General features: G+C 35.3%; 1 protein-coding gene across 5 annotated transcripts in view; it reads left to right on the forward strand.

Annotated features, from left to right (window-relative positions):
- LOC124090050 (vascular endothelial growth factor receptor kdr-like) overlaps positions 1-24,494 on the forward strand; it is a 303,001-nt gene that overhangs the window by 40,834 nt on the left and 237,673 nt on the right. For all 5 annotated transcript variants that reach the window (XM_058578313.1, XM_058578318.1, XM_058578317.1 and 2 more), the window contains one exon: positions 4,874-5,094. In XM_058578313.1, the coding sequence (XP_058434296.1) occupies positions 4,874-5,094 (221 nt within the window). The remainder of the gene's footprint in view (positions 1-4,873; positions 5,095-24,494) is intronic.

The following is a 24,494-nucleotide window of genomic DNA, read 5'->3' on the forward strand; positions in this document are numbered from 1 at the left end:
ATTTGAAGATGGTAAGTGCAGTTGAGATAGTAGCAAGACAAGGTGGTGGAATGAAGAGAAGTTATTTCTTTGAAATGCTTGGTCAGATTAGAAATGCCATTTGAGCAGAGGCATAAAGAAGTAAAAGAAGGAACCATGCAGGTATCTGGAGGAAGAGGGTTCCAGACAGAAGGCATAGAAAAAATGAAAAGATCTATACAAAGGTGTAATTTTGATATGTCAAGGAATAGAATAAAATATGGCATGAAGAGAAAATAATTAAGTGATGGGGAGAAAGATAGATTAGATTGGACAGTTAGCAGGGTCTTGTAGACCATAAGGAGGTTTTTGAATTTATTCTGGATATCATGGGAAGCCATTGAAAGAATTAAGAAGAAGAATGATTTGATCTGATACATTCTTTAAAAAGTTTATTCTGACTGTTACAGCGGATATAGTTCACAGGGGAAATAGAAGGTTACTTTAGTTATCTATGAGATAAATGAAGTGGGCCAACAGTGGAGGGGAAAAGAAGAGGTCAGGTTCTTAATATATTTTGAATATAGAGCCTACAGTATTTTATTATGGAGAAGTGGAGTGTGAGACAGTAATAAGTTTAAAAGATGATTTTCATGACTGATAATGTTGATAATCATAATGATTACCATTTTGGGGGTACTTCAGTCTGTGCCAGACATTGTTCTAAGCACTTTGCATGAATCAGCTCATTAAATTGTCATAATAACTCTGTCAGGTACGTTCTATCAACTCTACAAATGAGGAAACCAAGGCCTAAAGAGAAGACATTTAAGATTTCAAATGGTAGAATTCCCTGACTCCCAATGGCTTTTCAATCGTGCCAATGTACCAGCAACCCTCCATACTTTCTGAGGCTTGGAAATTCTATGAAGTAGGCTGAGCTTACATTTTGCCCAGCTGGGATTTTTTCATGTTTTTTTTTTTTTTTGTGTGTGTGTGTGTGTGTGTGTTGGGGTTGTGTCACTATTCAGGTAGACTTAGTAGTGTTTCCTTTTGCAAATTGCTCAAGTTCTCAAACTATATAATGCAAACCTTTTGTCTGATAGGCTAATTCAACATCTTATACAAGGTAGATAAGGTAAATAAGCCATACTTTGATAAAGCCCAAGCTTTTAGACTCCACAGAATGTTATTGGGAATGGAATCCTAATCATTCCACGCTTCCAGCTGTTCAGGCTCAGGCACATGAATTGGCTATCTGAGTCTTCAGAACCCAGACTGTATTATAGTATTCTTCCTTTAATATTTGTAGAAGTTTCCACTCAAAATCAACCAAATATCCAGGAAGGTGATTGGCAGAACCTACGTGATGGGAATTGATAATGGTCCTAAATCAGAGGCATGGCATATGGACACTCTCAGCCAAATTCTTCCTTTCCACTCCCTGGTCTATAAACCCAAGGCCTTTTTTTTTTAACTCTCCTATCAAGTGATGCTCTTCCTAAAGATCCTCATATTCTGGCCACCCCTCCACACTACTATAAATAATTATTCATGTGCCCCATTTTCAATAAATCTTCTAATTTAATGCATGTCTAACTTATGCTTGATTTTTATGGTATGTCATATTACAATAGATTCTTTTCATAGGAAATGGAACTTCATCCATTAATAACAAAGTTATTCTTTATGATGATGCCAAAATTATCAGAGATTTCATTGGGATATAATGATACACCTTGAGGGGAAAGATAGTGGTGTAAGTTTCTCAAATTCTCCTTAAAATAGGTATTGAAACTGAAGTTGGAATTCTGTGGTAGGAATTCAAGCATAAAATAGGGGCTTGAATTGATTGATTTTGGGCCAAGCAAATCATAGAACACACAGCCAATTTTTGTGGGCTCTGTAAGCTAATAATGATTTTTGAATTGTTAAATCGTTATAAAAATGTACAATTTGTGATAGAGACTTTCACAAACTAAAATATTTATGTGGCACTTTAAGGAAAACTTTGCCTATCCATGAACCCAAGATTCTGTCTGCTGCTCTAATTCTTTGTGTCCAAGTACAGGACAAATAATGTGGTCTGTTCATGTGTGAGGATTTCACAAACTAGTTTGGGTTGGACTTGGGCATTACTAAGAGCAGTTAGAGATACTGCACATACAGGGATGAAATCCAGAAGAGTAGTATCTTCTGTTGGCTCTAAATGTCAGTTTTCAGACTCCAGTCAGGTAAGGCAAGAAGGAATCAGGAAATGGCAACACTGGGAACAAGTTCTCATGGAATTCAAGGATCAACAATAATGTTTACTTAATATGGCAGCTCTGACTACTTCAGGGAGTGTATTAGTTCTCTAGTGTTGTCATGACAAAATACCACAGATTGGGTGACTTCAAGGCCAGAAATTTATTTCCTCATAGAACTGGAGGCTAGAAGTTTAAGATAAAGCGTTAGCAAGATTGGTTTCCCCTGAGTTCTTACTCATTGGCTTCCAGATGCCCGCCCTTTCTCTTTCTCTTTTGTGTGTGCACACATCCCTGATGTTTCTGTGTGTCCTAATCTTCTCTTCTTATAAGGACACCAGTCATGTTGGATTAGAATTCACAACAATGAACTCATTTTAACTTAATCACCTTTTAAAAGATTTACCTCTGAATGCAGTAACATTCTGATGTGTTGGGGGATAGGGCTTCAAAATGTGAATTTTGAGGTTATACAATTCAGACCCTCATAGTGGGTTTGGAATGATTTCTCTTAGGATGCTTGGTTCTGAGGGCATTCAATTTATTCAAAGACCCCATAATTGGGCAAAACATACCTTAAAGAAGCCATGCTTCTATTGGAAGTAAGACTTTAGTGGAAAGAAGAAATAGGGGTCAGACTGAGGAACTATTACTCAAATTCATTTCTTTCCAATTACAGTGGAAGCTTCAGGGTACAAGATTCTTGGGAGCAAAATTTGCAATGTTGCTTTTTAACCAATCCCTATCTTTTTTTTTAAAGAGAGAGAGAGAGAGAGAGAGAGAGAGAGAGAGAGAGAGAGAGAGAGATTTTTAATATTTATTTTTTTAGTCTTCAGTGGATACAACATCTTCATTTTATTTTTATGTGAGGATCGAACCCAGTGCCCTGCGCATGCCAGGCAAGCGCGTTACCACTTGAGCCACATCTCCAGCCCTACCAATCCCTCTCTTGATCTTTCTTTCTCATGGCATTATATAACAATCCCCATTTTCAACAGTCTGAATCACACTCATGGCAACATATCATCTTTTCAAAATAATGAAAGTATATTGCATTTGTAGAAGGTGCTTGAGGTGAGTGGTTGTCTCTCACATTCTTTCATGTTCTACTTTTGGGGTACTGTAGTAAAATTAGGAGCCATGATAAACAGTGGTTAAACAAATATGTGCATACTACAGATGCTATGATATGATATGGGGAAATGTGTCTATCTTTGGAGAACTGGAATCAAGTTTGGCTCAAGCTTACCCCACTCCCACTGCCTCCCACACATGTGTTTTCCTTCCATTGATAAAACTTTTCAAAGGTTTCTGGATGAATCTTCACACCTTCAGTGGGAGAGGAGAATTACAGCTGCTGTTTTACAGATAAGCAACATAAGCTTAAGTAACTAGTCAAGATTATGTAATTAAACAGCAATAATACTGAGAATCAATATCCAGGTTCTTTTCCCTTCCAACTTTTTTGTTTTTTACAATGGTTGTTTTTGCTGTACAAATGGCAAGGCAGGTGAGAATTATCCTTGTTGGGTGTTTTAGTCAGCTTTTTCATTGCTATTACTGAAAGACCTGACAAGAACAGTTAGAGAAAGCAAAATTTATTTGGGGGCTCATGGTTTCAGAGGTCTTAGTTTATAGATGGCTGACTCCATTCTTTGGGGCTTGAGGTAAGGCAGAACTTCATGGTGGCAGGGTGTCATAGGGGAAAGCAGCTCAAGAAATGGCTCTGGGAAGCAAAGAGAGAACTCTGCTCAACAAAGACAAAATATATTCCCAAAGGTACACCCCCAATGATCCACACCTTCCAGATACACTGCACCTGCCTTCAGTTACTACTCAGTAAATTCCTATCAGGGGTTAGGGTTAAGGTTAGGGTTCACTAATTGTGTTAAGGCTCTTGTAACCCAATCATTTTGCTTCTAAATGTTTTGCATTTTTTTTCGCACATGGGACTTTGGGGGACACCCAATATCCTCAACCATAACATTAGGAGAAGGAGATAGATTCCATTCATTTTGCCTGCATGTGGAATAATTGTAATGGAATTAAATTTAACTTTGTCCCCGGTGCTTTCTCACAGAATGCAGAGAATGTCATCCAGGTGCATATCTTTTCAGAGTTCAAATCATTTCCCAGAAGAGATTTTAAAATTTAAAGAGAAAATAAATGTGGAAAAAAAAATCTACACTGGGATCTAGCTTACACATTGTTGGTCCTATCAGCAACTTCTTGGATAAGGCATTTTGCCTTCGTGAGCTTATTTGCCAAGTGGAAACAGTAGAGACAGAAAGGACATAAGAAATGACTTAATGTAATATTTTCTTACACCTTTGTAAGTTGTTTTCCCAAAATTTCAAAGCACCCCTAGTGGGGAGAAAGCTGGCTGAATATTTGGGAGAAGAGGAACTGCAGTGGAATATAGAGACAAAGACTTGACATGTCTTTGAATCTTACCTGCTTTTCAGATTCTCATCTAGCCCATAACTAAGTATCCCAATTTCAGTTGCCAATTCTTTCATGTGCATCAAGCTATCTGCTACAGTTAAATCTTCAGAATTAGGGGCCTGAAGTATGGCTACTTCTGCATTGTCTCTCCCAGACCTGCTTTAGTATGGCTTGCTTTCTTAATTAATTTGTTTGTTTATTTATTTTTTGCATTGTTTTCTCAGAGGATTGGCTGCCATGACCTGGACCTGGGGCATTGGACCTGCAGGGAGTCGGACCCGCATCTTGGAATATCCCTGTTCTGATAACCACCTTTTCACTTGTAACCAACTCACTATCTTCCACACAGAAGCTGGTGACACTGGCTACTTCACATGTAGTTACAAAGATGTTGCTGACACCAAGGATTCTAATGGCAAGGCCAGTGTATATGTGTATGTCAAAGGTGAGTGGGTGCCTCCTACCTTTGGACTCAAGGATATTGCATTTTTTTTCTGTACATCTAGATACATATATCCCAAGGTCATTTTGGAACAAGCTGGAGTGCTTTATTTTATGGGGAGAGAAGGAAAAGAAGAGTTTGATACATGAGGGACAGACTTGTGCTTTTTGACTTTTGTGTGGTTTGCCTGCACAGCTTCATAATTTGCAAAGATAACATTCTTTATCTCTGATCTATGGAAACAAGAAAAAACAATATGAAGTTGATTTCAGCTGCTTCCAATAATATTTTTAATAAAGAAAGGAAATACTTTTGCAGTACTTACCATGTATCAGGGACTGTTCTAAGAGATTTACAAGTATTAACTTATTTATTTCTCATAATGATCCTATGAAGTAGGTATGAATTTTATCCATTTTGTATGTGAGGCAACTGAGGCATACAAAGGTTAATAATTTGCCTAAAATCACACATCTGGCAAGTATCACACATCTGGTAAGGATCCAGATATTCTGGTTATAGGGTTTATGTTCATGTTAACTACTATGCTGACCTTTATGCAGTATTTATTATGTTGTTAGCCACTATTCTAACCATATCATGTATTTTGAACCTCATTCAGTATTTACAGAAATCATGTTCATACATGCACATGATATAGTTTGGTTAATTTCATTCTACTATACTACTCCTTTCCCATCCCTCCTACTTTCTGTTTTTTAAATCTGTATTGCATTTTGTTTTATTTTTATTTTCTTTTTACATTTGAATCAGATGGGATATAATATCTCATTTTTCTGAGTACAAAGGTTGCAGAATCACATTGGGCATGTAGTCACATATATACACACAGTAATAATAATGTCTGTTTCATTCTACTATCCTTCCTATCTCCCCAAACCCTCCCCTCCCCTCCCATCACTTCTCTCAACCTAATCTAGGGTAATGCTATTCTTTTTTTTCTCACATCTTCATACATGTATTTTGTATAACAATGAGGGTCTCCATCATATGATAGGAAAAGACACACACAGGCTGAAGGTAAAAGGTTGGGAAAAATCATACCACTCACATGGCCCTCGGAAGCAAGCAGGAGTGGCCATACTCATATCGAATAAAATCAACTTCAAACCTAAGTTAATCAAAAGGGATGAAGAAGGACACTATATACTGTTAAAAGGAACCATCCACCAACAAGACATAACAATTATCAATTTGTATGCACCAAACAATGGAGCTGCAACGTTCATAAAACAAACTCTCCTCAAGTTCAAGAGTCAAATAGACTACAACACAATAATTATGGGTGACTTCAACACACCGCTCTCACCATTAGACAGATCCTCTAGACAAAAGCTGAATAAAGAAACTATTGAACTCAATAGCACAATCAATAACCTAGACTTAACTGACATATATAGAATATATCAACCATCATCAAGTGGATACACGTTCTTCTCAGCAGCACATGGATCTTACTCAAAGATAGACCATATACTATGCCATAGGGCAACTCTTAGTAAATATAAAGGCATGGAGATAATACCATGCACCATATCTGATCATAATGGAATGAAACTGGAAATCAATGATAAAAGAAGGAAGGAAAAATCCTACATCACATGGAAAATGAACAATATGTTACTGAATGATCAATGGGTTACAGAAGACATAAAGGAGGAGATAAAAAAATTCATAGAGACAAATGACAATACAGACACAACATACCGGAATCTATGGGACACAATGAAAGCAGTTTTAAGAGGGCAATTCATTTCTTGGAGTCCTTTCCTCAAAAAAAGAAAAAAACAACAAATAAATGAACTCACACTACACCTCAAAAACCTAGAAAAGGAAGAGAAAAATAATAGCAAATGTAGTAGAAGACAAGAAATAATTAAAATTAGAGCAGAAATCAATGAAATTGAAACAAAAAAAATCATTGAAAAAATTGAAAAAACTAAAAGTTGGTTCTTTGAAAAAATAAATAAGATCGACAGGCCCTTAGCCATGCTAATGAAGAGAAGAAGAGAGAGAACTCAAATTACTAACATACGGGATGAAAAAGGCAATATCACAACAGACACTACAGAAATACAGAAGATAATTAGAAAGTATTTTGAAACCCTATATTCCTATATTCCAATAAAATAGAAGATAGTGAAGATATCGATAAATTTCTTAAGTCATACAATCTGCCCAGATTGAGTCAGGAAGACACACACAATTTAAACAGACCAATAACAAAGGAAGAAATTGAAGAAGCCATCAAAAGACTACCAACCAAAAAAAAGCCCTGGACCGGATGGGTATACAGCAGAGTTTTACAAAACCTTCAAAGAAGAATTAATACCAATACTTTTCAAGATATTTCAAGAAATAGAAAAAGAAGGAGCTCTTCCAAATTCATTCTATGAGGCCAACATCACCCTGATCCCGAAACCAGACAAAGACACTTCAAAGAAAGAAAACTACAGACCAATATCTCTAATGAACTTGGATGCAAAAATTCTCAATAAAATCCTGGCGAATCGAATACAAAAGCATATCAAAAAAATTGTGCACCATGATCAAGTAGGATTCATCCCCGGGATGCAAGGCTGGTTCAATATACGGAAATCAATAAATGCTATTCACCACATCAATATACTTAAAGACAAGAAACATATGATCATCTCGATAGATGCAGAAAAAGCATTTGACAAAGTACAGCATCCCTTTATGTTCAAAACACTAGAAAAACTAGGGATAACAGGAACTTACCTCAACATTGTAAAAGCTATATATGCTAAACCTCAGGCTAGCATCATCCTAAATGGAGAAAAACTGAAGGCATTCCCTCTAAAATCTGGAACAAGACAGGGATGCCCTCTATCACCACTTCTATTCAATTTAGTTCTTGAAATACTAGCCAGAGCAATTAGACAGACAAAAGAAATTAAAGGCATAAAAATAGGAAAAGAAGAACTTAAATTATCGCTATTTGCGGATGACATGATAATATATTTAACAGACCCAAAAGGGTCTACAAAGAAACTGCTAGAGCTAATAAATGAATTCAGCAAAGTGGCAGGATATAAAATCAACATGCATAAATCAAAGGCATTCCTGTATATCAACAACAAAACTTCTGAAATGGAAATGAGGAAAACCACTCCATTCACAATATCCTCAAAGAAAATAAAATACTTGGGAATCAACCTAACAAAAGAGGTGAAAGATTTATACAATGAAAACTACAGAATCCTAAAGAGAGAGTTAGAAGAAGATCTTAGAAGATGGAAAAATGTACCCTGTTCATGGATAGGCAGAACTAACATCATCAAAATGGCGATATTACCCAAAGTTCTTTACAGGTTCAATGCGATGCCAATTAAAATCCCAATGGCATTTCTTGTAGAAATAGATAAAGCAATCATGAAATTCATATGGAAAAACAAAAGACCCAGAATAGCAAAAGCAATTCTAAGCAGGAAGTGTGAATCTGGAGGTATAGCGATACCAGAGTTCAAACTGTACTACAAAGCAATAGTAACAAAAACAGCATGGTACTGGTACCAAAACAGGCAGGTGGACCAATGGTACAGAATAGAGGACACAGAAACCAATCCACAAAATTACAATTTTCTTATATTTGGTAAAGGGGCTAAAAGCATGCAATGGAGGAAGGATAGCATCTTCAACAAATGGTGCTGGGAAAATTGGAAATCCATATGCAACAAAATGAAACTGAATCCCTTTCTCTCGCCATGCACAAAAGTTAACTCAGAATGGATCAAGGAGCTAAATATCGAATCAGAGACACTGCATCTGATAGAAGAAAAAGTTGGCTACGATCTACATACTGTGGGGTCAGGCTCCAAATTCCTTAATAGGACGCCCATAGCCCAAGAGTTAATAACAAGAATAAATAAATGGGACTTACTTAAACTAAAAAGTTTTTTCTCAGCAAGAGAAACAATAAGAGAGATAAATAGAGAGCCTACATCCTGGGAACAAATTTTTACCCCTCACACTTCAGATAGAGCCCTAATATCCAGAATATACAAAGAACTCAAAAAATTAAACAATAAGATAACAAATAACCCAATCAACAAATGGGCCAAGGACCTGAACAGACACTTCTCAGAGGAGGACATACAAACAATCAACAAGTACGTGAAAAGATGCTCACCATCTCTAGCAGTCAGAGAAATGCAAATCAAAACCACCCTAAGATACCATCTCACTCCAGTAAGATTGGCAGCCATTATGAAGTCAAACAACAATAAGTGTTGGCGAGGATGTGGGGAAAAGGGTACACTTGTACACTGCTGGTGGGACTGCAAATTGGTAAGGCCAATTTGGAAAGCAGTATGGAGATACCTGGGAAAGCTGGGAATGGAACCACCATTTGACCCAGCTGTCGCCCTCCTCGGACTATTCCCTGAGGATCTTAAAAGAGCATACTATAGGGATACTGCCACATCAATGATCATAGCAGCACAATTCACAATAGCTAGACTGTGGAACCAACCTAGATGCCCTTCAATAGATGAATGGATTAAAAAAAATGTGGCATCTATACACAATGGAGTACTACGCAGCAATAAAAAATGACAAAATCATAGAATTTGCAGGGAAATGGATGGCATTAGAGCAGATTATGCTAAGCGAAGCTAGCCAATCCTTAAAAAACAAATGCCAAATGTCTTCTTTGATATAAAGAGAGCAACTAAGTACAGAACAGCGAGGAAGAGCATGAGGAAAAGATTAACATTAAACAAAGACGGGGGGGGGGGAGAGAAAGGGAGAGAGAAGGGAAAGCATATGGAAATGGTGGGAGACCCTCAATGTTACACAAAATTACATAGAAGAGGATGTGAGGGGAAAGGGGGGGCAAACAAGGGAGAGAATTGAACAACAGCAGATGAGGTAGAGAGGGATGATGGGAGGGGAGGGGAGGGGGGATAGTAGGGGAAAGGAAAGGTAGCAGAATACAACAGTCACCAATATGCCATTATGTAAAAATGTGAGTGTGTAACTGATGTGATTCTGCAATTTGTATTTGGGGTAAAAATGGGAGCTCATAACCCAATTGAGTCAAATGTATGAAAGATGATATATCATGAGCTTTGTAATGTTTTGAACAACCAATAAAAATATTAAAAAAAGAAAACAAGAGCAAGATGAAATATGTAGAGGGCCAACCCATCAAAAGTTATTTCTATTTCACTGATTCATAATGGGGTTGTGGGGGAGGAACTCTAGATAGAGCAACCAGGAGGGAGGGGAAGGGAGAAGGCATGGGGGTAGGAAAGACTGTGGAATGAGATGGACTTCATTACCTTAAGTACATGTATGAAGAAACGAATGTACTACTTTGTGTACAACCAGAGATATGAAAATTTGTGCTCTGTAGGTGTAATATAAATTATAATGCATTCTGCTGCCATATATAACAAATTACAATAAAAAGAAAAAGAAAAAAAAAACAATGAGGGTCTCCTTCCACCATCCATGCAATTCCCTTTCTTCCTCCCTTTCCCTCCCACCCCCCTTCCCTATGTAGAGGTAATCTTCTCCCCATGCTCTTACTCTCTTCCCCATCTCTTTACACCTCATTCTCTTTCCTCTACTCTCCTGTTCTCCCTTTTATATTCATGAGATTTGTCCCCATTTTTAATCCTTTTTTCTCTCTAGTTTCCACATATAAAAGGAAACATTTGGCTCTTGGCTATCTGAGTCTGACTTATTTCACTCAGCATGATGTTCCATTCATTTTCCTGAAAATAACATAATTCCATTCTTCTTTATGGCTGAGTAAAACTCCACTGTGTATAAATACCACCTTTTGGCTATCCAATCGTCTATTGAGGGATACCTATGCTAGTTCTATAACTTGACTATTATGAATTGTGTTGCTATAGACATCTATATGTAGGCATCACTATAATATGATTATAGTACTTTTTGATAAATATCAAGGAATGGGATAGCTGGGTCAGAATGATGGATTCCTCCCTAATTATTTTGGGCATCTCTGTACTGCTTTCCAAAGTGGATGAACTGATTTGTAGTTCCAGCAACAATGAATGAGTGTACCTTTCACTCCATATCCTAGGATTTATTGTTCTTTGTATTCTTTGTTTAGATTTTAATTTGTTATATATGACAATATAATACATTACAATTCATATTATATGTATAGAGCACAATTTTTCATATTTCTGGTTGTACACAAAGTAGAGTCATATCCTTTGTGTCTTCATACATGTACTTAGTGTAATGATGACCATCGCATTCCACTGTCTTTCCACCCCTATGCCCCCTCCCTTCCACTCCTTCCCTTTTTCCTCTTTGTCCTATCTAGAGTTCTTTATATTCTCCCATTCCTACCCCCTAGAGCATATTATGGATCAGCATCCTTAAATCAGAGAAATCATTTGGCATTTGTTTTTTTTTTTTTTTTTGGGGGGGGGGATTGGCTAATTTCACTTAGCATTATGTTCTTCAGCTCCATCCATTTACTCGTAAATGCCATGATTTTATTCTCCTATAATGCCGAATAATATTCCGTTATGTATATATACCACATTTTCTTTATTCATTCATTTACTGAAGGGCATCTAGGTTGGTTCCACAGTTTAACTATTGTAAATTGTGCTACTAAAAACATTTATGTGGCTATGTCCCTGTAGTATGCTGTTTTTAAGCCCTTTGGGTATGTTTTAAACCAAAGAGTGGAATAGCTGGGTCAAATGGTGATTCCATTCCCAGTTTTCCAAGGAATCTCCATACTACTTTCCATATTGGTTGCATCAATTTGCGGTGCCACCAGCAAAGGATGAGTGTGCCTTTTCCCCTACATCCTTGCCAACACTTATTTTTATTTGTCTTCATAATAGCTGCCATTCTGACTGGAGTGAGATGACATTTTAGAGTAGTTTTGGTTTGCATTTCTCTAATTGCTAGAGATGTTGAATATTTTTTTTCATATATTTAGCGATTGATTGTATATCATCTTCTGAGAAGTGTCAGTTCAATTCCTTGGCCCATTTATTGATTAGGTTATTTGTTTTGCTGGTGTTAAGATTTTTGGATTCTTTATATATCCTAGAGATTAGTGCTCTATCTGATGGGCATGTGGTAAAAATTCGTTCCTATTCTGTAGGCTTTCTATTAACCTCACTGATTGTTTCTGTTGCTGAGAAGAAGCTTTTTAGTTTGAATCCATCCCTTTAATTGATTCTTGATTTTAATTCTTGCACTATAGGAGTCTTATTAAGGAAGTCAGAGCCTGATATTACATCATGAAGATTTGGGTAGACTTTTTCTTCTATCAGGCACAGGGACCCTGATTTAATTCCTAGGTCCTTGATCCACTTTGAGTTGAGATTTGGGTATGGTGAAAGATAGGGGTTTAATTTCATTTTGTTGCATATGGATTTCCATTTGTTGAAGATATGCCTTTGTCTAATATGAGATAACTGTATTTATGTGGGTTTGTCTCTGTGTTTTCTATTTTGTACCATTGATCTACAAGTCTATTTTGGTGCCAATACCATGCTGTTTTTGTTAGTATTGCTCTGTAGTATAGTTTAAAGTCTGATATAGTGATGCCACCTGCTTCACTCTTTCTGCTAAGGATTGCTTTAGCTCTTCTGGGTCTCTTATTTTTCCAGATGGATTTCATGATTGCTTTTACTATTTCTATGAGGAATGTCATTGAGATTTTGAATGGAATTGCATTAAATCTGTATAGTGCTTTTGGTAGTATGGTCATTTTGTCAATATTAATTCTGCCTATCCAAGAACAAGGTAGATCTTTCCATCTTCTAAGGTCTTCCTTAATTTCTTTCTTTAGCATTCTGTAATTTTCACCATACAGGTCTTTCACTTCTTTTGTTGATTCCCAAGTATTTTATTTTTTTTTTGAAGCAATTGTAAATGGGGTAGTTTTCCTTGCTTCTCTTTCAGAGGATTTGTCACAGATGTATACAGCGATTGATTATGTATCATCTTCTGAGGATATAAAATACAGCAATTGATTGTATATCATCTTCTGAGAATATAAAATCAACACCCATAAATTTCAATTTATGTGTGTTGATTTTATATTCTGCTACTTTGCTGAATTCATTTATTAGTTTTAGAAGTTTTCTGGTGGAAGTTTTTGGGTCTTCTAGGTACAGAATCATATCATCAGCATATAGTGCTAATTTGAGTTCTTCTTTTCATATCCATATCCCTTTAATTTCTTTCGTCTGTCTCATTGCTCTGGCCAGTGTTTTAAGAACTATGTAAAATAGAAGTGGTGAAAGAGGGCATCCCTATCTTGTTTCAGTTATTAGAGGGAATGCTTTCAATTTTTCCATTTAGAATGATGTTGGCCTGGGGCATAGCATAGATAGCTTTTACAGTGTTGAGATATGTTCCTGTTACTCCTAGTTTTTCTAGGGTTCTGAACATAAAGGGGTGCTGTATTTTGTCAAATTTTTTTTCCTGCATCTATTGAGATGATCATATGATGCTTATCTTTGAGTCTATTGATGTGTTGAAAAACATTTATTGATTCCTTTATGTTGAACCAACCCTGCATCCCTGGATGAACTTCAGTTGATTGTGGTTTATTATCTTTTTGTATTCGATTTGCCAGAATTTTATTGAGAATTTTTAAAATTGATTTTATTTTTTAAAATACATGACTGCAGAATGCATTACAATTCTTATTACACATGTAGAGCATAATTTTTTCATATCTTTGTATATAAAGTATGTTCACAACAATTCATGCCTTTATACATGTACTTTGTTTTTTTGCATTATAATTCTTATTACACATATATACCACAAGTTTTCATATCTCTGTTTGTATATATAGTATGTTGACACCAATTCGTATCTTCATACATGTACTTTGGATAATGATGTCCATCACATTCCACTGCCCTTGCTATTCCCCTGCCCCCTCCCTTTCCCTCCCACCCCTCTTTCCTATCTAGAATTCATCTATTCCTCCCATGCTCCCCCTCTCTACCCCACTATGAGAATTTTTGCATCTATGTTAATTAGAGATATTGGTCTGAAGTTTTCCTTCTTTGATGTATCTTTGCCTGGTTTTGGAATCAGGGTGATATTGGGCTTATAGAATGGGTTTGGAAATGCTCACTCTTTTTCTATTTCATGAAATAATTTGAGGAGTGTTGGTATTAATTCTTCTTTAAAGGTCTTATAGAACTCAGCTGTGTATCCATCTGGTCCTGGGTGTCTTCTATTTAATTGCTTGAAATTGATATGTTTAAATCATGTATATCATCCCAGTTCAGTTTGACAAATTATATGACTCTAGGAATTTGTCAATGCTTTCAGTATTTTCTATTTTATTGGAGTACAAATTTTCAAAATAATTTCGAATTATCTTCTGTATTTCTGTAGTGTTTGTCATATTTCCTTTTTTTTCAAAGGATGTTAGCAATTTTAGTTTTCTCTCCTCTTCATTAGCATGGCTAAAGTTTTATCAATTTTATTTTTTTTTTCAAAGAACCAAGTTTTTGTTTTTTAAATTGTCTCTTTTGTTTCAATTTCATTGATTTCAGCTAAAATTTTAATTATTTCCTGTCTTCTACTGTCTTGGTGTTGATTTTTTCTTCTTTTTTCTGGGGTTTTGAGATGTAACGTTATTTGTTATTATTTGTTATTTATTTGTTGACTTTTTCTTCTTTTAAGGAATGAATTCCATACAATGAAATTTCTTCTCAGTATTGCCTTCATAATGTTCCAGAGACTTTGATATGTTGTATCAGTTTTCTTATTTACCTCTAAGAATTTTTTAATCTCCTCCTTGATGTCTTTTGCAACCCATTGTTCATTCAACAGCATATTATTTAGTCTCCAGGTGTTGGAGTAGATTGTATTTTTTAATTTATCATTGATTTCTAATTTCATTCCATTATTATCTGATAGAATGCAGGATAGTATCTCTACTTTTTCATATTTGCTAATAGTTGCTTTGTGGTATAATATATGTTCTGTTTTAGAGAAGGATCCATGTGCTGCTGAGAAGAAAGTGTATTCACTTGTTGATGGATGAAATAAAGTATATATATACTGTTATTGCTTGTTTTATTGAGTTCTATAATTTCTTTGTTCAGCTTCTGTTAGGAAGGTCTATCCAGTGGTGAAAGAGGTGTGTTAAAGTAACTCAGTATTATTGTTTGTGGTCTATTTGACTCTTGAACTTGACAAGAGTATGTTTGATGAATGTAGATGCTCCATTTTGGGGGGCATATATATTTATAATTGTTATGTATCGTTAATGTATGGTTCCCTTAAGCAGTATGAAATGTCCTTCTTTATCCCTGTTGGTGAACTTTGGCTTGAAATCTACTTTATTTGATATGAGGATGGAAACCACTGCTTGTTTCCGCAGTCCATGTGAATGGTATGATTTTTCCAAACCTTTCACCTTTGGTCTGTGGCTGTCTTTTCTTATGAGTCTCTTGAAAGTAGCATATTGTTGGGTCTTTTTTAAAAATCCAATCTGCCAGTCTATGTCTTTTGATTGGTGAGTTTAGGCCATTAATATTCAGGATTATTATTCAGATATGATTTGTATTCCTGATCATGTTTGTTTATTTTTGGTATTTAACTTGATGTGGTTTCTCCTTTGATTAGTATTTCCTTAATGTAGTACCTTCTTTTGTGGATTTTCATTGTTGTTTTTGATTTCCTCCTCATGGAATATTTTGCAGAGTATGTTCTGTAGTCAGACTTTCTAGTTGTAATTTTTTTAAACTTTTGTTTATCATGGGAGGTTTTTATTTTGTCATCAAATTTAAAGTTTAATTTTGCTGGATATAAGATTCTTGGTTGGCATGCATTTTCTTTCAGAGGTTAGTATATGTTGTTCCAGGATCTTCTAGCTTTCAGGGTCTGGGTTGAAAAATCTGCAGATATTCTAATTTGTTTCTGCCATGTATGTAATCTGACTCCTTTCTATTGTGAGTTTTAAAATTCTCTCCTTATTCTGTATGGTAGGCATTTTCATTATAATGTGCCTTGGTGTAGATTTGTTTTGATTTTGTACATTTGGTGTCCTGTAAGCCTCTTGTATTTGATTTTCCAATTCATTCTTCATGTTTGGAAAATTTTATGATATTATTTCATTGTCTTCCTTTATCCCAACAGAAGTGAATTCTTAAATTCACTCTTTTTATGTTATCTCATAATTCTTGAATATTCTGCTCATGGTTTCTTACCATCTTCACTGTGTGATCAATATTCTTTTCAAGATAATATATTTTGTTTTCATTGTCTGAGGGTCTGCCTTCCAACTGATCTAATCTGTTGGTGATGCTTTCTATAGAGCTTTTAATTTGGTTTATTGTTTCTTTCATTTCAAGGATTTCTGATTTCTGTTTTATTTCATAACCTCCATCTCCTTATTGAAGTAATCTTTTAATTCCTATATTTGCTTATGTAGCTCTTTATCAAAATGATCTTTTGCTGCCTGTATTTGCTCTCTTATGCCATCCTTAAATTCACAGAACATTTTAATTAAATACATCCTGAGCTCCTCTTCTGCCATTTTTATGTTGTGCTGGCCATGGATTCTAATAATATAATATCTTGAGTTTGGGGGGGGTACCTTCTTCCCTTGTTTTTTCATGTTGTTTGTGTGTCTTCACTTCTATTACTCTGGATCTGAGGTGTTACAGCCTAGATGCTTATAGTGTCCCTGCCAGTTTATAATGCCTCTCCTTTAAAGGAGAAAACAATGTGAACAGATCCCATTATAAACAATATACAATGTTAAACCAAATAGCTGTTATTAAGACATTTACAGTGTTGTCCCAATATACAGATATGGTAAATTTAATTATTATCTATGATATAAATAGTAGGTTTGCAAAAAGGTCTACAGTTTCTAATGGTGGACAAAGAACTGAGGGTGAGCTATAGAATGAGATGTTGCGGGTGTAGGAGGTGACATATAGAATTATTAGATCTTAGAAAGAAGTTGTTTAGTAGCAGGAGAAGAGAGAGAAAGTGATTCTGGAGAGACAACTAAGTGGGAAGATAGTAGAGTGCAAAAAACAAGCAAACAAAAATATTAAGAAAAGTAAAAAAGGGGGCCGGGGTTATGGCTCAGCAGAAGAGTGCTTGCGTATCATGCATGAGGCACTGTGTTCAATCCTCAGCACCACATAAAAATAAAATAAAGGTTATTGTTCCACCTATAACTAAAACAAATATTTTTTAAAAGGTAAAAATAGGAGATAAAAAAATACAACACTACTGTAATATACTATTCAGACATCCCAGTCCTCACTAGCCTAATTCTTGAACAGTACTTGGTTTCACAAATGTTGGGGATGTGAGGGCCAAAGGAAGGGAGGGAGGGAGGGAGGGAGGGAGAGAGAGAGAGAGAGAGAGAGAGAGAGAGAGAGAGAGAGAGATATCTCAGAGAAAGATACAAAGATTGTTTTTGTTGGAGATCAGTATCTTTCCAGCTTTCCTTCTCATGCAGTAGGTGGGGTTTTTTGTTGTTTCGTGACATTTACCCTCAGGATAGTGAAGATTATAAGGTGGGAGGGTTGGTCTTTGGGGCATGGCTCTTGGAGGTGGGGTATAGTACTTGCCAGTCCACAATGGGAGACTGCATCCCAAGGATCTCCTTTGGGGGCCCACTCATATGATGTAAGCATATGGTCTTATCTCCTTATATCACTTGTAGCCTTCACAATTCCTGGTCTATAATTTAGTCTCTAAATCGTATTTCACTCACCCTCTCCCTTTCTACTTCCCAATTAGGAACCTTTCTCTCTGGAGGTCTTGTTGGACTGCATTCTAGGGGCTGTGCACCTGTTGTGGAGAGCTGTTTTATACTGGGCAATTCAGGACCCAGTTTTGTGACTTGGTTTTGTGAGCTATGGACTGGCTGCATTGCTACAGGCACTGTGCTGGGTTAGCGGCTGCCAGGTACAGGGGGCAAGTTGGGGACTTTTAGTTCCTTGATATTGTTTTGAAGCCCCAGCCTGTGTTTCAAGCTTGGAGTTGCCCCAACTAAAGGTGGCAATAAAAGTGAATCAAGATGGAGGTGGCTGCTTGCAGTGATGGGGTGTTGGGTTTGGTGGGGCTGGGTAGTAGCATTGAATGGCATGTTCAGAGATGCAGCTCTATGGCATGCAGTATTGTGGCTGTGCTGTCACCAGACCCAGCGCAGTGTCCCCAGCTGCAGGCTATCATGTGTAGGGGACTGTGGCAGTGGTTGCAGTGCCTCAAGATAGAGGTGACTGGAGGAGCCCCGTGTTGGTAAATGGGGGTCCTCATGGGAGTGGTGGCCAGATGTCCTGTGTGGGAGCAGTGACTGGAATTCCTGCGTGGGTGGGTGGCCAGGAGTCCTGCATGGGTGCTAATGCTGGTGGTCCTGCTTCAGCACCCGGAGGACCTGCATACATGAGTGGCGGGGAATCCTGTGCTGATGCTGAGGGCTGGAGACCTATGCTCATGGCAGCTGTAATTCCTGAGTTGGAGCAGCTGTCAGGGGTCCTCTAATCACTTGCAGTGAAATAGTATTCCCAGTAATTGAATTCGAGGTCCCAGAGCAGCACAGAATGCAGCCTTCCTCTATCCTGCCATCTTGGATTCCCTCAATGTAGATTTGGTTTGCGTTTTTCTGATTGCTAAGACTGTTGAACATTTTTTCATATATTTTTGGCCATTTGTATTTCTTCTTTTGAGAAATGTCTATTTAGCTCATTTTTTGTTTTATAAAATATTTTGAATATTAATCTCCTGTGGAAATATTAGCTGGCAGAGATTCTTCCCCATTCACTCTTCACACTCTTGTTTGTTGTGCAGAAGCTTGTTTATTTGAATCTATCCAACTTATGGATTCTTGGTTTCATTTCTTGAGCTTTAGAACTATTGTTAAGGAAGTTATGCGCCTGTGCCAATATGTTGGAGTGTTGAGCCTATATTTTCTGCTAGCAGTTGCAGTAATTTTTGTCTGATTCCTTGGTCTCTGATCCACTTTTATTTGAGTTGATTTTTGTGCAGAGTAAGAGATAGGGTTATAGTTTTATTCTTCTATATAGAGATATCCAGTTTTCCTAGCACCATTTATTAAAAAGACTATCTATGCTCTAACACATTTTTTTTGCAACTTTTTGAGTACCAGATGATAGTATCTATGTATTTGTCTCTGTCTTGTATTCACTTCCATTATTACTCCTGCCTGTTTGGATGCCAATACCATGCTGTTTTGGTTGCTATATTTCTATAGTATAATTTAAGATTGGTTATTGTGATGCCACCAGCATCACTCTTATTGCTCAGTATTACTTTGGCTATTCTGAGTCTTTTATTCTTGCATAATAATTTTAGTAATAATTTCCATAGTAATTTCCTACTTCTATGAAGAATGCCTTGGTATTTTGATGGGGTTCACATTGAATCTGTGGTTCATATTTCATACTATGGCCATTTTGGCCATATTAATTCTGCCTATTCAAGAGCATGATGGATTTTCATCTTTTAAAGTCATTTTTATTGTTTTCTTTCATTTGTTCCTATAGTTTTCACTATAGAGGTCTTTACCCTCCTTGGTTAGATTTATTCTCAAATATTTTATTGTTTGAGGCTATTATGAATGTGATAGTTTTTCTGATTTTTTTTTCATTAGATTGACTCTTGGAATATAGAAAAGCTATTGATTTTTTATCTTAATCTTGTATCCTGCTACTATACTTAATTTGTTTATCAGATCTTAAAGTCTTCTGGTAGAATTTCTTGTGTCTTCTACATATAGAATCACAACATCATCAACCAGATTATTTGCCCTCTTCTTTTCCTACTTGTATCACTTTAATTTCCTTGTCTTTCTTGATTCTCTGGCTAGACTTTCAATAACTATATTAAATAGGAGTGGTGAGAGTGGACATTTTTGTCTTGTTCCTGATTTAAGAAGAAACAATTTCAGTTTTTCTTCATTTAGTATGATATTGGCTTTGGGTTTGTCCTATATTGCCTCTATAATATTGAGGTCAGTTTCTTCTATCCCTAGTTTCTCCAATGTTTTAAACATGAATGGATTATTCATTTTGTTCATGTCCTTTTCTGCATCAATTGATATGTTCATATGATTTTTGTCCTTAATTATATTTATGTGATGAATGACACTTATTGATAGCATATGTTAAACTAATCTTGCATCTCTGGAATGAAATCAACATTAACATGGTGTACAATCCTTTTAATATAATTCTCAATGTAGACTACTAATATTTAATTAAGAATTTTCTATCTTTTACCATCAGATATATTGAGCTGTAGTCTCTTGATTTTTTTTCTGGCTTTCATGTCAAGATGATATTAGCTTAATAGACTGAATTTGATAGTGTTTCCTCCCTTTTTCTTTCATGGAATAATTTGAGTATGGTCATTATTAGTTCTTTAAAATTATGATTGAGCACTTCTGAAAATCCATCTGATCCCAAGGTTTTCTTTGTTGGGAGGCTTTTTATTACCGCTTCAATTTTATGGTTCATTTTGGGTAAGCTATATGTGTCTGGAAATTTATCAATATCTTCTAAACTTTTCAATTTATTGGAATATAAGTTCACAAACCAACTCCTAATGGTCCTTTAGATTTCAGCAATGACTGTGATGATGTCTCAAATTTCATTTCTAATTTTATTTACTTGGGTCTTTTTTGTATTTACTTTGTTTAGTTTGGCTATGGTTTTATCAATATTATTTATTTTTTCAATTCCCAACACTTTGTCACATTGATTTTTATGTAATTTTTATTTTTAATTTTGGCTCTAGTCTTAATTATTTCCTGTCTTCTATTTGTTTTTATATTATTTCTTGCTTCTCTAGGGTCTTGAGACATTACATTTGATTCTTTCTTTGAAATCTTTCTATTGTTTATAAAATGTAGGCAATCCATGCTAGAAACTTTTACCTTAGAACTACTTTCATACTGTCCCAGAGATTTTAATATGTTGTATGTCTCTTTACATTTGTTTCTATTTTTTAAAAATTTCTTCCCTGATTTCTTCTCTTTTTCCTCTTTCAAAAGTGTCTTATTTAATCTCCATGTTTAAAAATTATTTATGGTTTTATCTTGTTCTTTTTAAAGATACATTTTACACTTTTCTGGAAAAAGTACAGATTTTTTTAATCATTGCATAATTTTTCTTGTTCCTATTATCACCATAACCCAAGTTAAAAGCTGCCAGCAATATACATGCCACTGAACTGATGTGATTCTGCAATCTGTGTATGGGGTGAAGGTGGGAGTTCATAACCCACTTGAATCAAAGTGAGGAATATGATATGTCAAGAAATTTGTAATGTTTTGAACAACCAACAATAAAAAATTAAAAAAAATATATATACATGCCACTGCCTGAATGCCGAGGTTCTTTGAAATTTCCTCTATTGGATAAACTATTCCACCACATTTAATATTTTTAAAACTACAAATTGTTAACATATTAATTGTACAAAGTAATGTTTTTCACTGTGACGTTTCCATATATGCATATTGCATACCTTGAAAACATCTACCCTTTCTTCAACCCTCTCTTTCCCTCTTGTCTAGATTACTTCAGTTAATGGTTCCATTCATTTTCTTAGAAAAGTCATTATTTCATCCTTCCTTATGGTTGAATACTATTCTGTTGTGTACATATACCATATCTTCTTTATTTATCAGAACATAGGCACCTAAGCTGATTTCATATCTTAACAACTATTGTGAATAGTGCTTCAATAAATGTGGGTATGTGGGTATCACTTTTGATGCTTACTTCATTCCCTTTGGATACATACCTATGAGTATAGATGCGTCACATGATAATTCTAGTTTTACTTTTTAAATAACCCTCCATACTGATTTCCATTGTGACTGAAGTGATTTACATTCCCATCAATGGTATATAAATATTCATTTTTCCTGCATTATCACTAGCATTTGTGCCTTTTGTTAGTATATATTTTTTTCTTCTAACTGGAGTGAGATGAAATCTCAGTGAAGTCTTTATTTTTATTTCCCTTGTGGAAAATATATTGAGCATTTTCATATAATTTATTGGCCATTTTTATATCTTTTTTTAGAAGAAATTATTCAGAACCCTTGCCAATTTTGTTGGGCTGGATTAGTTTTTATTGTGAAGTTGTTTGTATTATTTATGAATTATGGATATTAACCCCCTGTCAAATGAATAACAGAAAAGATTTATCCCATTCTATAGCTTGTATATTCACTCTATCAATTGTTTCCTTTTCTATGCAAAAGCAAATTAATTTGATGTAATTCCATTTGTCAATTCTTGCTTTTGTTTCCTGAGCTACTAGAGTCTTATTAAGGAAATTGTTGGTTATGCCAATACCTTCAAGTGTTCTTCTTAAGTTTTCTTCTAGTACATTTTAAAGTGTCAGTTTTTATGTAAAGGTCTTTTATCCATAGGATCTATTTAGCACAGGGTGAGATACAGAAGTCTATAGATGTCTAGTTTCAATATTCTGCAGTAAGCAAGAAAAGCAAGAAAGAAAATGGATACAAATATGTATCTTTCTTGCATTCAGTTTTCCTAGCACTATTTGCTTTCAAGACTTTTTTTTCTTTCAATGTGTGTTTTTGGCTCCTTTGTTAAGAATCAGTAAATGATAAATTTCTGGGTTTATATCTAGGTTCTCTTTTCTGTTACATTAACACACTGTTATATCTGTGTTAATGCCAGTACTATGGTGTTTTTGTTACTATGGCTTCATAATACATTATGATATCAGGTGTTGTTATGCCTCTATTACTATTTTTTTTGAGAGAGAGAGAGAGAGAGAGAGAGAGAGAGAGAGAGAGAGAGAGAGAATTTTAATATTTATTTTTTAGTTTTCGAAGGACACAACTTCTTTGTTTGTATGTGGTGCTGAGGATCGAACCCGGGCCACATGCATGCCAGGCGAGCGCGCTACCGCTTGAGCCACATCCCCAGCCCTATTACTATTCTTTTTATTCATGATTGCTTTTTTTATTTGTTTATTTGTGGTATTTTGTGCTTCATTAGGATTGTTTTTATTTTTTTTATTTCTGTGAACAAAGTTATTGGTATTTTCATGAGGATTGCATTGAAACTGTAGATCTCTATTGATAATATGTAGGTCTTAATAATATGAATTCCCCCAAGCCCAAAACATGGAAAATCTTTTTTACCTTATAATGTCTCCTTCAAGTTCTTTCTTCAATATTCTATTATTTTCTTTGTAGAGGTCTTTAAACTCTATAGCTATTCTTAGATATTTTATTTGTGTGGCTATCAAGAAAGGGATTATTTTCTTGATTTCTTTCTTAATGGGTTCACTGTTGTGTAAAGAAAAGATACTGGCTTGTGTATATTCATTTTGTATTCCATTATTTAATGAATTTTCTTATTAGTCTTAAGATTTTCAGTGGAGTCTTTAGGTTGTTCTACTTATAGTATCAGATCATCACCAAACATGGATAATTTGACTTCATCCTTACCTATTTGTATCTCTTTTCTTGCTTGCTTTTGCCTAATTTCAATATCTACATTTTCTATTACTATATTGAATAAGAGTGGTGAGAATGGATGTGCTAATTGTCTCCTGATTTTAAAAGGACTATTTTCATTTTTTTTCCCTTTCAGAATTATGTTGACTAGGGGTTTGTCATATATAGGCTCTATTATATTAGCAAATGATTGTTTTTAAAAAAATATTTATTTTTTAATTGCAGTTGGACACAATACCTTTATTTTATTTATTATTTTTATATGGTGCTTAGGATTGAACCCAGAGTCACACATGTACTGTGAGCACTCTACCACTGAGCTACAAGACCAGCCGCTAAATGATCATTTTTATAACTAATTTATTTTGAGATTTTATTAGGAGGGAAGGTGTAATTTTATCAAAGACTTTCTGCTTTACAGAGATGATCATGTGATTTTCATCTTTGATTTTATTTATGCATCCTTTTATATTTATTAATTTGTGTATGCCTGGAATGAAATCATACTTATCATGGTGTATGATCTTTTTAAGGTTCATTTGAATTTGTTTTATGGTATTTTTTTTTTTTTTGGTGCTGGGTATTGAACCCCAGGCCTGTGCATGTGAGGCACACATTCTACCAGCTGAACTATATCCCCAGCCCCTCATGGTAATTTTATTGAGGATTTTAAAATCTATGTTCATTAGTGATATCTATATGTAGTCTTAATTCTTGTTTTGTCTTTATAAGGTTTTGGAACCAGAGTAATAATACTGGATTTGTGGAATGAGCCTGAAAAAATTACTTCTTTTCCTGGTTCATGGAATAGTTTGAGGACCATTGTTCTCAATTCTTCTTTAAAATTTGGTAAAATTCAGCAGTGAATCTGGTACTGAGA

The sequence above is a fragment of the Marmota monax genome, unplaced genomic scaffold, assembly GCF_021218885.2.
Source record: "Marmota monax isolate L192 unplaced genomic scaffold, Marmota_monax_Labrador192_F-V1.1 WCK01_AAM20220418_F8-fsc00134, whole genome shotgun sequence".
Taxonomy (NCBI): Eukaryota; Metazoa; Chordata; class Mammalia; order Rodentia; family Sciuridae; genus Marmota; species Marmota monax.